We start from the raw sequence: 17375 nt of genomic DNA, 5'->3' as shown, positions 1-17375 counted from the left end.
TGTTCGTTGCGCGTAACCCGCTCGGCCCGTCCGTTCTCGAGCCACGTTGTGCGCTATTTCGTTCCCGGGAAAGGAGGAGTATACGGGTGCCCGCATAACGTGCACATCTCGAACTTTGCAAAAGTTGGTCAAGGAGAGGAGGAGACAAAGGAGACGAAAGACAGAGAGGTTAGCCAGTGTAAGTACCGGCTGGCTACCCTGTGCTGGGGAAAGGGGTAAAGGGAATAAAATTTTAAGCGCTTGCGGCCAGATTCTTCCGTTGACATAGTTCTTGAAGGCGGTCTTGGAGTCGCTGACTGCGATTTTAGTCTCCGTGGAGGCTACTACCAGTGCTGGGGCGGGCCTCCTCCGCCTTTCCGTTTTTTTCCAGGGCCACTAACTCAGGAGTTCCCTCATAGACTTGTAGCAACTACCGAGCACCAATTTTATCGACGCATACTTGCAAGTGTGCAAGCTACAGAGCTCAGTGTGGCGTGTAAAGGCTTATCTGAATACTAATTTAAAGTAAGCAGAGCGCTTCGCTATGACTAAGGCTAATCGGCACAACAGTATTATACATGACGGATCGTTTATACCGAATTACCCTTTTATGGACGAGTGTTGCCTGCAGGCAACATAGTGAATTTGTTTTTCGTGCTTAATTTTCGTATTGAGCACAATGTATTGGGCTAAATGTATTAGATCAACGCTGATTCTCGATTTAGAGCTGGAACACAGGATGTAAAAGGAGTTTGGCACGTTTCTTTAAATGCATAATCAGAGTTGACAGGCCGACGCAACATCTCCGCCTGCAGTTACGTCCCGCACATAATGTAAAGAAAACGCGATGTATGCCTACGATTTCCATATGACGAGAGCTGTCTGTACATGTTCTAAACAAAGCCATCGGTGGCTTGAAGTGAAGCTCACTTTGAGTTTTCTTCCTTGTGCGAGCCCCTATTGCTGCAATAGTTTAAGAAAAATGTGTATTTTTGTTTATTAGGCATATTCACAATGTGCGCCATTACATTTTGGTAAACAATAAACGATTTTTCCAGGTATTTATTTCTCTGGTCCTTAATGTCGGTTAAGGGACAGATATGTATATCTACGAAATCGCCGTCTATGTGTTCGTGCTAGAGCATATCTGATAGCGATTTCCTATCTACGTTGTCATAAGCGGCCTAAATACCTGGAAATGCTATCCATAAAGGTATATTCTGCATAGTTGAAATGTTCATGCACTGGATTAGTACAGATATGTTATTTTCTAGACGTCTGCCTGGCCTGAAGCTATTCGGTGGAACCCACTGAACATAATTTTTATTCACGTTTTCTTCATTCGTACAACTCCTAAAATCGCCGTCAAGCAGCAAGACCAACGCCAGAAGAAACAAAGAATGATGAAAAAAGTGCAAACGTACACAGGGTGCCCTTTCTTATCAGTTGTTGCAGTGAAGTGTACTACAAAAGCTACGGAAATTACAGTCCTCTCGCACCTTTTTAATGTGAAACATTTTCATATCTCTAGAAAATTGGGCACCTGTCTTTTCATAAAATGGGGGGGGGGGGGTGTCCGTGAACGCCGGACTGCCGCCAAAACAACCGCAGTGGTCCACCAATCCTCTCATTCCCTGCCATCTTTGTTTTCCCCTTTCCCATTACCCCGGTGTAGGGTAGCCAGCCAGAGGTTATTCTGGTTAACTTCCCTGCCTTCTGCTTTTCTCTTTCCTTCCTTCCTTCCGATTAGTTATTTGGCGCACGCAGCACGATCGACTGATAGGAAAGACCACCCGATGCACGTTTGCACTGCTTAAACAATTTTCGGTTTTCAGGCCACGGTTTCACTACCAAGGTTCAATCCCCCACGCAGGGACGTACTCCACTGACTGAACAATAACATGGAAAACCACCCGAAAGTCCCCCTCCCCCCCTCCCACGTAGGCCCGCGCATGTTTGATTTGGGCACATCACCGAAACACGTGCAAGCCCACATGGTACACCCATGGTAGTCTAGAATGCCGCCGTCAGAGGGCAAAGAAACGAAAAAATCAATATGGTCAGAAAGAAAAAAAATTAAATTATGGGGTTTCACGAGCCAAAGCCACTTTCTGATTATGAGGCACGCCGTAGTGGAGGACTCCGGAAATTTCGACCACCTGGGGTTCTTTAACGTGCACCTAAATCTAAGCACACGGGTGTTTTCGCCCCCATCGAAATGCGGCCGCCGTGGCCGGGATTCGATCCCGCGACCTCGTGCTCAGCAGCCCAACACCATAGCCACTGAGCAACCACGGCGGGTGGTCAGAAAGAAGAGAAGGACAGAAAGTTCCATGTGTGAGGAAGGTTCCTTGCTAGATACTGCAAATACAATTCGTGTGGTTGGCGCAGAATGGGGTAATAAGCGTTGTACGCTTAAACCCTGGATGGAGTGGGAAAAGAATGGTGCGCAGCCTTGAGGGGGGAAAAAAAGGTAGAGTGAAATTCTATTTTGTATTCCAGCTTGCTCCCACGGCACCTACGGTCCCGAATGCAATTTCGTGTGCCCGCAATGCCAAAATGGCGGCGTATGCCACGACATCAGCGGCCAGTGCATCTGCCCACCTGGTTTCAGAGGAGAGGTTTGCGATGCAAGTGAGTACACGGCTTTTTTTTATTTATTTATTTATTTGCTCGCACGACCGAGGAACAAAAGACGCGCGAAATGCACCCTTTGTTCCCACGGGGAATTCCGCTACTGGGATAATTTAGGGAGTCTGCACTTGTTTCTTGGCAAACGATGCACTGCGGTGGTAATGGAAAAACTCTTGCTCGCGAGTGGTATAAAGTTTGTAAACAGGGATGAAGTGCCTCAGACAGGCTGGCCAACGTTTCGATAGGAGGACCTATCTTCGTCAAAGGCGAAGATAGGTCCTCCTATCGAAACGTTGGCCAGCCTGTCTGAGGCACTTCATCCCTGTTTACAAACTTTATACCACAGTGTGCTATTCCATCTGTCAGCCCCTTTCTTGTTTTTGCTCGCGAGTGATCATTCGTGTATAATGTACAGAGATAACATGGAGATAGCGCGCAGATCATGTATGTGGTCCTTGAATCATCTTGAAAGGAAGGAAGGAAGGACAACGTGAGGTGAAAGGCAGAGCGGTCAACCACATTAAGAGTCCGGTCGGCTACTCTGCCCAAGGGGATGGCGTAAGGGGTAGAATACATAAGATAACGACTGAAGATAAAAAAAGGAAAGCATCAGTTTGCGCAATGTATAGTTTTTCAGTGAGTCATGTTTCCTTTAAAAAGCCCACCAATGCTTTTAAAGCAATTTGTGCCGACGTCGGCTGGGACCAGGGTCCAAGAAATATGGCTTCCGTAAGGGGATGGTTGTCAATCCTGTCGAGCGTTGTGCTGAGGACTTATCCTTCTGCACTGAAACGAGAACAATCACGCAGAATGTGCGCTGTCGTCTCTTTGCACCCGCAAACTCAACAATCTGGACTTGCGGCCATTCCGATGAGGTAAGAGTAGTCATTGAAAAAAAAGCTACTCCAAGCCATAGACGACAAATAAGAGCTACCTGCCGTCGTGGCGAGCCATGTGGAAGGCGGAGCTTTAGATCGGGATCCAGGGAACAAAGGCGCTGATTTGTAAAGTCGGCCTAATTCGATGATACTTAAAGTCGGCCTAATTCGCTGATATTTAAAGTCCGCCAAGGTAAGCTCGCGGGTAAGCGCACGGAGCTTTCCCGCTGCGTCAGTTCTTGACAGCGGGATAGTAACGCAATCGGCACTGGTATGTGAAGATCGAACAGCTGTGTCGGCTTGCTCGTTTCCAAGGATGCACAATGATTTGGCAGACATTGCAACACCATGTCACGTCCTGTCTCATATGTCCAATGATAAATTTCCCGTGTGTCCGCGACAAGTCGTTCGTGGGGTCCACCGCGTAATGCAGAGAGCAAACTCTGGAGTGCAGCTTTAGAACAGCCGAAGATAGACCATTGCTAGGGCGTTTCCTGATCGATCAATTGAATTGCTGCACGGAGAGCTGCAAGTTGGACAGCCATCATTGTTGTCAAGTGCGATGTTCTGAATTCTATCACTGTAGATTTTGCTGGCACAAATACTGCAGCTACTGAACTGGAGTGCATGACCGACCCATCGGTGTGAACATGTAAGCGGTCACTGTGGGTCTCATGTTGTGGAAATAATGAGGCCTGCTTCTATGCTGCAGACGTCATTTGCGCCTTCTTCTTGATGCCTGGAGTGGTAAGGCATACCCTAGGTGAATGCAGAAACCACAGTGGCAGCGAAGGCCATGCTCCTGGGACGTAATTCGATGGTGGCGATGCTCCGTGAGTAGTCACGAGACGGGTGAAACTCGTATGGGGCCTTGTCGTTGGCAGACAAGCAAGATGGTGAAATGGTACACTTGCGACATGTATAATGCACACTCTTGGAGCGTCGACTGCAATGTATGTTGTTATAGGGTGGTAAACAATTACTTCTCCATTTACGCGTATAACGAATGGATTCATTATTTTGCGTGTAAACGCGACTAATCGCCACTTTTCTGAACAGAGTTCTAGGCATTTCGTGTGCAGGTAAGAAAACGTTTGCGTGACCACCTTCTGTAGCCTCGCTCGTATCTGCCGAGGTGTCCCGCTAGACGCCCAGATGCAGATATCTGCATAGATGGATATCTCGAACGTCCTTGGGAATAATCCAACAAGACCCAACAGTGCTACGTTGAAGAGCGTGTGGCTTAACACTCCGCCTTGCGGCACACCTTTGCCGATTAGATGGTGAAATGTCATGCCATCCTCTGTAAGCACGAAGAAGGATCTGTCCTCAACATAGCTGTGAATCTAGCGTAGCGCATGGCCACCAACGCAAATATCGGTCAAAGCATGGAAGATTGCTTGGTATGGTACATTATCATATGCGCCTTTGAAATCAATAAACATAGCCACCGTTAGTCGTTTCATGCTCTTTTGCTGTTGAATGAATGTTCCCAAAATAAGCAAGTTATTGACGGATGATCGACTGCGCCAGAAGCCAGCCATTGCATTCGGATACACCTCATTATGCTCTAAGTAGAAGTCAAGGCGCGTCAACACCATCCTTTCCATTTGTTTCTCAATGCAACTGGCAAGAGCGATGGGACGGTAGAATGCTTTTTTTATTTAGGCAATGTTAACTATTCAGTAGACAATTTCAACTAAAGAAAAGCTCGAGTATTTAAGCTGAATATGGTCTGGGCCATTACGTTCGCCATTTGCCGCGTTTACTTTAGATGAGGCATCGGAGCACATGATTTTCGGAGCGCATATACAGCGGAGCACCTGCGTGACTCGCGAATTGAACGTCTTACGAAACATTCACTTAAAACATCAGTTCATTAGACATTCATTAAAACATCTCAATATCTTTGATTCCATGAAGTCAATCACGGTCATTGACCAAGTCTGAAGAAAAATTGACGTTGCAGAAGTGCATACGGGTTCCTTGTTAACTGAGTAGGACAAGCCAACTTAAGTACTTATGTACGCATCACATGAAGCAATGACAGTGGGTAAACGGATAGCATATTTCGTGCTGTCCAATTTGTCTTAGCTGGTGTTCATTGAATAATAACTGATTCCAGCAGCCATCAACTTGATACGTCTTTTTCCGTTGCTACGATAGTCGCTTTGTCTGAGTCAGTCTTGAGGGTGTGTGTCTGGGTATGCTCGGTAATGGCCTTCTGCGTATTACTGTTACTTCTAACATCACGTCCGTGGTCCTTAACTCGTAATAAGAGGAACCTTCAGCTCGGGTGCTCCTATCTAAACACATGTAAAAGGGAAATTCATTTCTCGCGGCAATCACTGCACCAAATTTGGCAAGGTTTGTTTCATTTAAAAGAAAAACATAGATTCCAGTGACCGTTGGTTTCGAATTCCTGATCTAGGTCGTGAATGTTTTATTAAAATTGCCAAAAAGCGCAAATTTTCAGAAAACAAAACTACCACGTTTACAACTCTAACTCAGCAACGGAAAAATGATATCACCATTCTGGGAACTGCATCTAATAGTACATCTAAGCGGACAAAATTGATATGTTACACATGAATCTCGAAAAATTTGGTAATATGAAAATAAAGCTTTTACAGACCCCTTGTAACAGACGTAACAAATTCACGTAATATATAAACTGACATATCAAATTTGTCCGCTTTCAATGATCTAATGGATGCCGTTTACAGAACCGCGATTTCTGTTATTGATGAGGAGCTATGAATTTGTAAACTTCGTGCTTCTATATTTTTCGAACGGTCGGATATTTGAAAATGTTTTTAACAATATTCAAGCCAGAAATTGAAATTGCGCTTCCAACAGTCACTAGAATTTAACTTTTTCTCTCAAATGCAACAAATTTCATTAAAATCAGTACAGGGATTATCTCAGAAAAACGTTCTTGTGCTTTACATGTATTTGAATAGGCTGCGTCGGAGCTGGTCCCTAGCTAAAGCTTCCTCTTAAGAGCTTTCCTGTTTCACTAACGTAAACTTTGTGGCAATCAGAGCGTGGAATCTTGTAAATCACTCCTTCGAATGCTTCAGTCGGCCATCTCTTTTTCGCGTTCATCAGCTGTTTTCGGGGCTAGCTGGTCGGCCCGTGGGCAATTTGCATGTCGAATTTCGAAAATATGCGCGATGGTGCCTCGCTGATGCCTTTGACGTGAGAAATGACTGTAGGTGCCAGAATCATCTCACTGCTCTCTGCTTTTGGCCCTAATACGCTCTCCTCATTTTTTCAAAATAAACGAGTAGGTAGCCGTTACCGGTTAGGTCCTGGTGGATTGGTCTCAATGAAATTTGAATTTATCGTCATCCGAACAGATGTGTATAAGGCGCGCTATCAAGGGTGACACTATGGAGGGCTTGAGGCCGACAGAATGGAAAGAAATACACTTGTGGGGATGATCCATATGTACAGGCTTCCTGTAAAATGAGAAGGTAAGAGCGCCTTTGCCCCCGGTAGACAAGTGCGTCAAAGAAAGGTAGCGAAGTGTCCTTCTGGAGCTTCACGGCGAACTGTATGTGTGCGTTTTGAGCGTTCAGGCTGTCTAGGAAGCGTGGGACATCTTTTTTCTTCAATACGCAAGAGAGATCAACCAATCATCGGTAGAAAGCTTCGGTGATGGATTGCTGCTGGTAGACAATACTTTTCCTGCCAAAACTTCCGTTACTAGATTTGTCGTGGTGACTGGTATCAATAATCCCATCACCATGCTGCGTGTCTGCGCATATAGATTGTCATAATCAGAAAACTATGTGTTGCTAGGACAAAGCCTGAAGAGCTCGCTGAGATTGGGGACATCGAAAAGCGCAAGACCTAGAAGATGATTGTCTGTTTTTAAATCTTCTTTGGATGCGGCTACTTCCACGTCTACTGGGATCCTAGTTAATGGCAACCTGAGGTCTAAGGACACCAAGGCGTCGTCATCACTCAGCATGAGGTAGTTTAGCTTCCGCAGAAAGCCGTACAAATTATTCAACGTGCGGCAAATTCCCACTGACTAGAGGGCTGAGCAATTGGTCTATGTAGCTTGATAATCGGTAGAGAGGTGATCTGGTAAGGTCTACAATAGGCCAGAGTGGAACACCACATTTCTTGACTTTAGGTAGGCCGTACGTTGTACGTTGTACATTGTGCATTGTAGGCCGTAAATTGTATATTTGAGGACTTAGGTAGAACGCTCACATCCTATACATTGTACAGCAGTTGACCCGTTCGTGCAAAACCGCTGATTATAGAGGCTCTTATGCTGCGGAAGAACCAACTTCAACACGGGTCAAGAGTTGTTTCAGCTTGGTCTGTAGTCGGCATGTTGGGTCATTGCCTAGAGGAGCGTAGGTCTGTTGATATTCAAAAAGGGTCAACATCATCTTGTAATAGTTTAAATCAAGCAAGACTGTGGCGCTGCTTTTGTTAAGAGGTAGAATGGCAATGCTACTGTTATTCCGCACGCTCCAAATGGCTCGCTTTCCGGATACCGGCTGTTGCGTTCTTACACCGTCTTTCCAGAAACCGAGGAGCACACTAATGACGCGGATGCGTGCCTCATCTCGTAATTGAGAGGGACCCTGACACAACGGTCGTTCGACCGCGCAGGACAGATCACTTGGCTTCGGCTTCGGTGGTTTCTCTGTGTTTAAATTTGAATCCCGGCACAATACCTAAATTGCATTCTTCGTCGGCGTGTATGACAAATTGACAATGTTTTTTGGGTCTTGTCACACCTCCACTGGCAGTGTGTGTAGCTTCGTGTCTCGCGGCGACCTATAACGATGTTTTCTCGTAGTTGCGGTAAAATTTGGGTATAACTGTACTCCTGAAGAAGTTTGTGGCATTAGATGCTCGAGTTGGTGGAGTGCAAAAAATCGTTCCATTTCCCAAGTCCGGATTTTCTGACGGCACTCCAGTAAAAGTCCGTACAGCTTCCGCACGGTCCGGCTAACGGTTTGGCGGCCCGATGACATAGAAACAGGTGTTCCTAGTAGCGGGCTCTTTGGCGTGGAACACTCCTACATGCGAGGCTGAAGTCCGGGTGCGTCATGAACGCGGCTACATTTGAAGTGACCGAAATGAATCGACTTACCTTTGCAACAACGTCTTGTCTATATGTACTGCGCCATTTAACATAACCTAGGCTTCGGTGGAAGTTTGTCTGGTGAGGCATGAGTTGAACCGTATCATGGTTACTGACCAAGTATGAAGAAATATTCACGTTTCGGAACCGCTCACGGGTTCCTTGTTCCCTAATGAAAAGTATCGACTGCGCCGGGTAACGCGTTCCTCTCCTGGGCGATCCGAGCCTCTCTGCTCGTACGAGATCTGCAAGCATAATTATCTCTCAAGAAGACTCCTGCCTTTGCCGAACTCCTCGCTGCGCAGCACCCAGGCAGTCACTCTTCAGACTTCTACAAAGTAGCACTTACCCGAGCCCCGCGGCACTGCACACATTGTACCCTGAACGGTTCCCAAGCCCGAACTGCCCCCTGTGTAGTGGTTATGCGGACTTCTGCCACCGGTCCCGCTTTCACACAAGAGGAAATGATGAAGCTTATGAAGGCCCAGGTCCAGACCTCTCAAATCCTGGTAGTTCAGAAGGCCCCCGAGAAGGCCGTCAGGTTTGACCTGATGGTCCCCGAGTGGGCCTAGCCAGGTGGCGTTGAGTTTACTCGCGTCTATTGTGGACCGAATAAAGTTGTCTCACTCACTCACTCACTCACTCACTCACTCACTCACTCACTCACTCACTCACTCACTCACTCACTCACTCACTCACTCACTCACTCACTCACTCACTCACTCACTCACTCACTCACTCACTCACTCACTCACTCACTCACTCACTCACTCACTCACTCACTCACTCACTCACTCCCATGAGTCCGCCACCGAAAGCTTCCTACCGATACGTGAACGACTGCTGCGTCCTGAGGAATCAAGACCTTCCACACATGGTGGACAGCCTGAACGCCCAAGATGCGTACATACAGCCCACTGTGGAACTTGAGAAAAACAACTTGCTGCATTTTTTTGTTGATGTACTCCTCCACAGGGGTGAGAATGCTCCCACATTCTCTGCTTGTAGGAAGTTTACATGCACGTATCGTTGCCTCAGGTTTCTTTGTTGACATCATGTCGGTCACAAGACTTCCTTAGTATCGTCCATGATAACGTGCGTCGCAAGCATCTGTTCAGATGGCGATGTACTAATGAATAAATCAGCTTCCCCAGTCGTTTTATTTGCAAAACTGAGAAAAGCGTATCAGAGCCAATAGCAAAGAGCAGCAAGACGATTCGTACTGGTGCAGCCATCCCTTACGTCAAACACGAGCAAAACTCTGCAAGCAGTTCATTAATGTGAAAGATAGAACGCCCATTTAATCATTCCCAGGAGTCATTTACAAGATTTGATGCGCCGATTGCCATCAACTTTAGATTGAAACACGAAAGTTTTCAAGACCACTGAAGGAACACAGACGTGATGTTAGGAATATTTGTCGTACTACTAACGCCATTGTCCATCATACCCTTAAGCATACTCGCAAGATTGATTTAGACAACGCCACTACAGTAGCAAGAGAAAAGAACCTTGTCAAGCCAGCGTCTGCCGGGATCACTGATAATTCAGTCCACGCCAGTTACGATGAGCCGGACAGCAGGAATTATGCCATCTGTTTACGCATGCTCATAACGTCATGTGTTGTTTACAAAAATAACCACGTGAGCTCGTATCCAACACAGTTAACAAAGAACCCATACGCGGTTCCGAAACGTCGATCCTTCTTCAGACCTCGTCAGCGACCATGATTCACTTCAACCCATCTCTGACGGGAAGAACTTTCGCCGAACCCTATATTGTATGTATTTGATTATTTACGCAAGCCGTTTTCACAGTTAATTTAACAGTTGGAGTTCAACCATAAACTTTTCGACATTCTGTGAAAGAGGAATAGAGCTTTCGCGAATCGAGAACATTATGGCATACCTCTAGCGCCTCGCCTCTGCCGATATTATATTGGTCTCCTTCGAGCAGCGAACGCGCTAGTGAATCTGTGCCACGCACGCGTCTTCCCGACTTAGCTAGCCGTACTGAAGCAGCCGTCTTTTACTTTGTCGCTGGGACAACCAGCAGCTCAACGAAAATACCAATATTCTCGAAGTAAAAGATATGTAGCGCAGTAAACAGTGAATTCCAATTCATAAGGAATACCTTCTTATGTGAAGACATTTGCTGTCAAGTGATTTATGTGCACACCTGCTAATTATCTCGAATATCATGTCTTTGAGCTCTAAAAGTGTACACATGGCAAGGACATTTTACTAAGCTAGTCAGCTAATGTTAAGCTTCTAATGCTGGCACCGGTTTCCTCTATAAACTAGCTGCGTAGAATGAAGGCAGTCCATTGAAATCAGGCTCAAAATTTTCGCTATCAACTTGTTTCCTGATGCGGCAGCAGTACTGTTTTTACTCTTCTTTTTTCAGCCTGTGGTGACGACTATTTCGGCCAAACCTGCGCACGTCGTTGTTCAGACACAAATCGTGACAAGAAGGACACGACGTGCAGAGGTATACTGATATGCCTTCCGGACCCTTACGGCTGCTCCTGTGGGACAGGCTACTATGGCCCCTTCTGCAACCAAAGTGAGTGTTCAAGCTCTTTTGGCAGAAGTTATCAAGCCCCGTTCTGTGCTAATCTTAAAGCGCACGCATATACCATATCTTTATTTAAACTGAGCAGGCTCTCTAACGTAAGTCAGCACCTTATCGTGCAAGGGAGCTTGAAATATCACGGAGGTACTGAGAGCCAGGACATGCTATAAGGCAGATGGAAGCAGCGCAGGACGTCTACGTAATAGTAATATGAGATGTAAGGAAATTGCGGTATTTGTTTCAGTTATTTCAAAGGACCTGCTTGAGTAAATAAACGCATCAATGTAACTGAACGATTCGGCCCAGGCGAGAATAGTCCTACAAAGTATGTTTTGGTGCTGATAAACGGTCGCCTTTGTGCGCCCGTCTCGTGCTGAAACCCTTTGCTACTTAATTTTGACAAAGTTTGCAGTCACTTATCGAAAGTAGTCCTCAAATGGGAATATGTTGGATTCAGTTTAGTAAACGGCCAGGTGGTTTCACCATATGCTGTAGCAACAACATAGTATTGAAAGGTAATCGTGATTATGTTCTGGTTGCTTCCGCATACTACCCATGGCATAGTTCTGCCACAGATTTTTGGCAAGAAAAAGAACATTGCTGAACGACCACATTGCAGAAGGTGGGGACATAGAGCACTTGAAAGCGCCGCTTTCCTTTTTTTCGGAGAATCTCGTGCACAACTCTACAGGGCCCAACCGCGCACATCCACGAGCTGCGCACTGATTGGGACTTAAGGGTCTTGTTTGATTTGATTTTATCTAAGGAATAGCGCATACCCTCTAACAGTGCCCAGTATAAATTGTAATGCTCGCTGATAACTAAGCAAACGTGTATTGCTTGTGCGACTTCCAAATTGGTCTCATGGCATACCGCACTTGTCAAATGCTGCCTGTAAGCTTTACGCTCGCTCAGTAGGCAGTACAGCAGTTTTGAGGAGTTCCTTCGGCGGCACGGGAGTTCTTTGCAGGTTTTTAAAGAGTACCCCAAGGTACTTTTGAAGATGGTAATTCTCCACATATATAGACTAGTCGATGATTTATGGGTGATTTCAAGGTCATTGAGCTAACATAATTAAACCATCACTCGCGTGTGGAAATTCTTTGTAAATTAGTGTTGAGTTAACTCTTTCTAAAGAAGACGTGCGCTAAAAGCAATGCTTTCATTCAGGTTTCCGTGCCACATTTGAGCATTAAGGGAATCCTGACGTGGAACCTAATGTAAACAAACCTACGTTTCCTTTCTTTTCTTTGTTTAGTTGCGCTCAAACAAAGTACAGTTCATGTAGGCTCGAGTTGAAAGCGCAGGCTCGCGCTTAGGAACATGTGGCGTGCCCAAACGTGGCGCGTCCACACCGAGCACCTCGCCAAGAATCCCTTATTCATGATTTCTTTGGTTCCACCGATGCAAGCAGTCGTGAGGAAAACGCTCCACCCATGTGCGTCACGACCACAGGGACCATCGTGGGGCCTTCTCGCCATCTAATCCGAGTCATGTACTGCAGTGCTCGTCGGCGCCGGAGCCCACACGTCTCTCCCCTGCGAGACAGGAAGGCACGTGCCACAACGTCCAATGTTTCTTATAGTACTCTGCCAGCTGGCCATCGTGTCCTATTTCGCGATTTGTGCAGCGATCTGCTGGCTCACTGTGTCACATGCGCACTTCTGGTGCTTAGCGTTGCAATGCAAGTAGACTCGACATTAACTGGTATATTCAGTTTATCCGTTTCGCATGCCAAGCGAATGGAAACGGTAAAGATGCTATTCAACATTAAAAAAGCAGATGCGACGTTGTAGGAGAATCATTAGCCACATTCAGTACTAGAGAGCCCAAGCACGTTGGCAGCGACAGCAGTTTTGCCTTTCCTCGATGATGTACAAACTGCCCACTGGCCTTCTACTTTTAAGCCGCCGGTTTCTCAATTACACGAAGTTGTATGTTGTCATCTGAGAGGCTTGCACCTTGCGTGATACCTTTCTGGTTCGGCCACAGTGCATCCAGACCTTTCTACTCAACAAGGCGCATAATATTGCTGAGGAGAATGATGTCGCTTGTCACCTACTTAGGGACAGTTGTCTCTATTTTGATCCGTCGCTGAGGCTCTATGGTAGAAGTAGGCAAGCGTACTTCGAAGAGATGTTGGCCTGGGATGTCTGGGCAGCGTAGATGAGCTCTGCCAAGGACATCTGCTGGAATTTTCGCTGTTCACCTGTTATGTTTCATTTTAAAATTAAAAGAACTGCAACATAAGAAACCATCATCTGCTCTTGGTAAAGATTGATCGGTATGAAACATCCGCGATAAAGAAAAATGTTTACAGTGTTTTAAAAAGTGTGTACATTTTATCTAGGACCTGTGCTCGTCTACTACGAGACCATTGACAGAGTCTTCAAATCCTGAGCTAGGTACAACTTTTCTGCATCAATGAATATCGTGTTGATAATTGCAACTGACGTCACCCCCAGAAGTTCGCCTAGAGGCGCATATCTAAAAATCCAATACCACTGGAATTTGTCTGGACCACAAAGGTGCAGTTAAGGTTAGCGAGGTGTTCAATTGAATCACGGGCCATGGATCCCTTCAGCCGTCTGAGGGTTTCATCCTGCTGGTTGGTTCACTACATTGTGCATCCTTCATCAAAAGCCAGTCAGAGGGCTGGTTGTGAGGAAACATTGAGGTAATGAAGTGTTGATAACAACCTGCTGGGAGAAGCAAGGCTTGCAATTGTTTGATTGTGGTGGGTTTAGCTAGTTCTACACAGCAAGCACCTCCTCTCGATTAGTTCAGCAACGCCCTGGTGATTTGCGACGCACTTAAGGCTTCCCAGGAGTAATAGTCAAACCTGTAGCTTCGATTCACCCCAACACAAATTCAACGAATTGAACATTGTAATAGAGCAATTGAGAGTACAAGGACACGATCGAGGAATGTCATAGCAAACAGCAGGTAAATGCCCCCGAGAACACCGTTCATCAGGAAATGGAAGGTTTTTGAGCCGCCTGTCGCTCAAACGAGCATCCTTGGGACCTCAAAGGTGCCTTTATGGTTGATAAATGGCGCCTGTGGATGTTTGCTTGACAGACTTGCATCTGGAATAACCCTTGGGAAAAATAGAAAGGGAAGAAGCAATGCGCCAAACAAGGCTGCGCCAACAGCCAGCCTCTTCTAGGCATTGAACAAGCCAGTAAGAATGCACTGTAGCTGGCGTTGTGCAACTGTCATACACCGAGGAGCAGAATTAAACACCTAGCTATAGCCCACTTACCGCGGTTCCAGAGGTTGGTGCATTTCAGTATTGGTAATAAGGTCAGTATGATTACTAGAGACACGATTGGCGAAAGTAGTGGTAGACACAAGTTCTCGGCGCAAACCGTTTGGAGGATTTATGACTCGTTACAGCCTAGTTCCCGGCTTATCCGATGGTCTTTCCCGACGAAACAAGATAGGCTCCGGAGGGTGTAATCATTTTTGGGTCAGAACAGCCGCAGCCTCAGCGACCACACTAATAAAGGAATTTTAGAAAATGGCACTAAAGTTTCGGGTGTCCAATCCAGTCACCACTTTGCGTTCCCGGGTTTCCTGGAGTGGACGCCGTTTATTAGAGTGTTTCAGGCTTACGTTACCCTCGAGAGCTTGTAACACTGTTAAGGGCTGCAGAAACAAGTTCAAAAACAGTGCTTGAGAAATAAATAGATTATTTGTTACAACATGTTCTCTTGTTACACGTTTAAAGCTCTATGTGAAATGTCTGAACATGTTCTCGGGCTAGTCGGCTCACTTAAAACAGGATCTTTCAATAGTTTTCTTGCCCAAAGCAGTGACCGTACCGTTAACATGATGTAATATGACGCTCTCAACAAAAATTCCAAGAGAAACGCTGCTAGCGTCCACGGTAGCGCAATCGAGCGGTTGTCCTGTCACTGTCACTTTTACTGAGTTCGTTGTGTTAACGCCGCCATTTTTCTTTTAAGTAATAATTGCCAAGGAGGCTGAGCTTAGCTAATTAATTTATCTTTCGGACATTTGCAGCCAAAGCAATCTTGCTTTTCCTGTTGGAAGCAACGGAAAGCATCTGCCGTTATCAGACAAGACAATCCGAATTAGAGTACGCCAGCCGAAAGCATCTCGCTTTAGGCCTACCAACTGCCGTTCCACAAAGGATCTCATAGATATCAGCGATTTACCGTTCAGTCTTCGCAATGTAAGGAGATTACTAAAATCAATAAAGTTTATAAGCATTTGCGTGTTACCAACGTTTATCAGGTCAGTTTTGGTTCCAGGCGGGGGCCGTCACTTTGAAGGTTGTCAAAGTATTGCTTTATGCACTGCTTAGGTGCATTCGAGGGCAAAGCCCGAGCGAAATTTTTCGGGAAGCCTAGCCTTGGATGGCAAACCTCCTTTTTTAACGGTGCATTAAGCTGTTTCCTACCGCAATCCAAATGGGCTTGCTGCGAAGTGGTGGCATCTGGAAATTGGAATAAGCGAAGTATGCCGCAGCCGAACGTTCAGCTCCTCTCACGGCATTCAGTGGAGTCACTCCGCCCGTCAGGTCAAATGCGCCTACGAGCTTTGTGAGATACAGTACGGCCCTCTGAAAGCACTAGGTGAATGTGTTTCGAGCGCTGAGTGTAAACCGTACCGCGAGAGCGTTCGAAAGCAACCAGTCGAAGATACCGTAACCCCCCTCCCCCCTTCTATTCTTTCTCTACGAGGTCTTGCTGCCAAGGTGCATCTGGCGGAGGACTAGCTTCACCTTTTCGCTGTCCTGGACGTTGCCCCACTGCAGCAATAGTGCGCGTAGATGACATAAGCGAACTTGTTTATATTATCGTCGTGCTGCTAAGTACGCCGTCGGATTTTTGTTTAAGACGGCGTTTCGAATTGATGGAATCGCATTCCGAGCCGAAGGTCTTACCTGTTCTACGTCCCGAAGGCTATGACGAAACGTCACGAAGCAGTTTCGCTCACCTATGATGAAGCCAGCCGGCGTTACTTAGTTAATCCTTCTGTCAGAGTTCGTTCGCGACAGCAGGCACCAGTTCTCGAGGCACTCGAGGAACTCCACTGCAAGGCGTTGAACTTTGGGAAGTTGAGCGATCTTGTCGCGACATTAGGTGCCAAAGTTGTAGCTGCCAACCGCAGTGCGGTCATCAATGCTCTTCACACAACTGTCGATGCAGTCAAAGTGGCGCATGACTCACTTGCCATTTACCAGCGTGACCATTCATTTGAATGGTAAGTCTGTCTGCTTGGCTGATGAGAAGATAGGCCACTTCATCTGTAAAAATGACACTATCCACATTGAATGCAAGGCGGTGACCAGCTTGTCTGAAAGGAAGCACGTGTGTAGAATGTCTCGTGAATAGGCCTTGATTCGGTCTTATTCAGGCCCCACCAGCACTTGCGGCTCTCGCTTGTCCAATGCATCCTTTAGAAGATTCCGTTAGCTCAGAAGCCGGTTCCGGCTAAAGACCCTTAAACTTCGTAAAGTAGCGACACTCTCCTCCTCCGCCTTCACTTCTCCTCGTTTCTCCTCTCTTTCACGCTCCCTCCTCGACGCTACGCCGCCTACACCACTCGAGCGTAGCAACGGCGCCAGCATGCGCTCCTCCCCACTACGTGGACGTTTCTCAAGCGAAAATGGCGCTGAAGTACTCCTCTAAACAAACGAAACCGGCGCGATGGCCCACGTGATGCTATTAGGCCAGTAGCGACGTGGCGTCGGCCAGAACGCGCGAGGAGGCGGCAGCATTCTTCAAAACGTGTCGCTACTTTACGAAGTTTACGGGGTTCTAGTTCCGGCCCCTCTCCTCTTTCGTCCTCTCCACAGGGGTGGGATGCGAGCGCTAGTTGCGGCGGCTGCTCCGAACGTGAACCACGTTCCCCTGCCTTCGAGATTTTAGCGGCGTCTGTTGCGATCTCGGAGGCAAGACCCTGCGGTCTCTCGTCAAGCCATTGGTCAAGCGCGCGCTAGCCTAGTAATCGTCCCTTATTGCGCAACAGGAAGTAGGATCGCTAGCGAGCGCCGTCTCCCTGAACTACAGGAACCTCCACTCCAACGGGAAAACTAGCGACGCGGCAGGCAACTAGTAAATGAGGCATTGGCTTGTCTCTCGCGTCTTTTACTACCCTCTTTAAACCTTCTTGCCCATTAGCTCTCCACGTCACCGCTACACAATCCTTACCGTGTGAAC

The 17375-nt window shown here is 46.8% G+C and overlaps 2 protein-coding genes across 2 annotated transcripts in view; one reads left to right on the top strand and one right to left on the bottom strand.

Annotated features, from left to right (window-relative positions):
- Positions 1–17375, bottom strand: part of LOC142560696 (uncharacterized) — a 259423-nt gene that overhangs the window by 92221 nt on the left and 149827 nt on the right. The window lies entirely within an intron of this gene.
- LOC142560693 (receptor-type tyrosine-protein phosphatase kappa-like) overlaps positions 1–17375 on the top strand; it is a 135259-nt gene that overhangs the window by 51418 nt on the left and 66466 nt on the right. Inside the window, exons 9-10 of the mRNA XM_075672951.1 lie at positions 2482–2613; positions 11014–11172. Of these exons, the coding sequence (XP_075529066.1) occupies positions 2482–2613; positions 11014–11172 (291 nt within the window). The remainder of the gene's footprint in view (positions 1–2481; positions 2614–11013; positions 11173–17375) is intronic.

The sequence above is a fragment of the Dermacentor variabilis genome, chromosome 10, assembly GCF_050947875.1.
Source record: "Dermacentor variabilis isolate Ectoservices chromosome 10, ASM5094787v1, whole genome shotgun sequence".
Classification (NCBI taxonomy): Eukaryota; Metazoa; Arthropoda; class Arachnida; order Ixodida; family Ixodidae; genus Dermacentor; species Dermacentor variabilis.
This window is presented reverse-complemented; position numbering and strand designations above follow the sequence as displayed.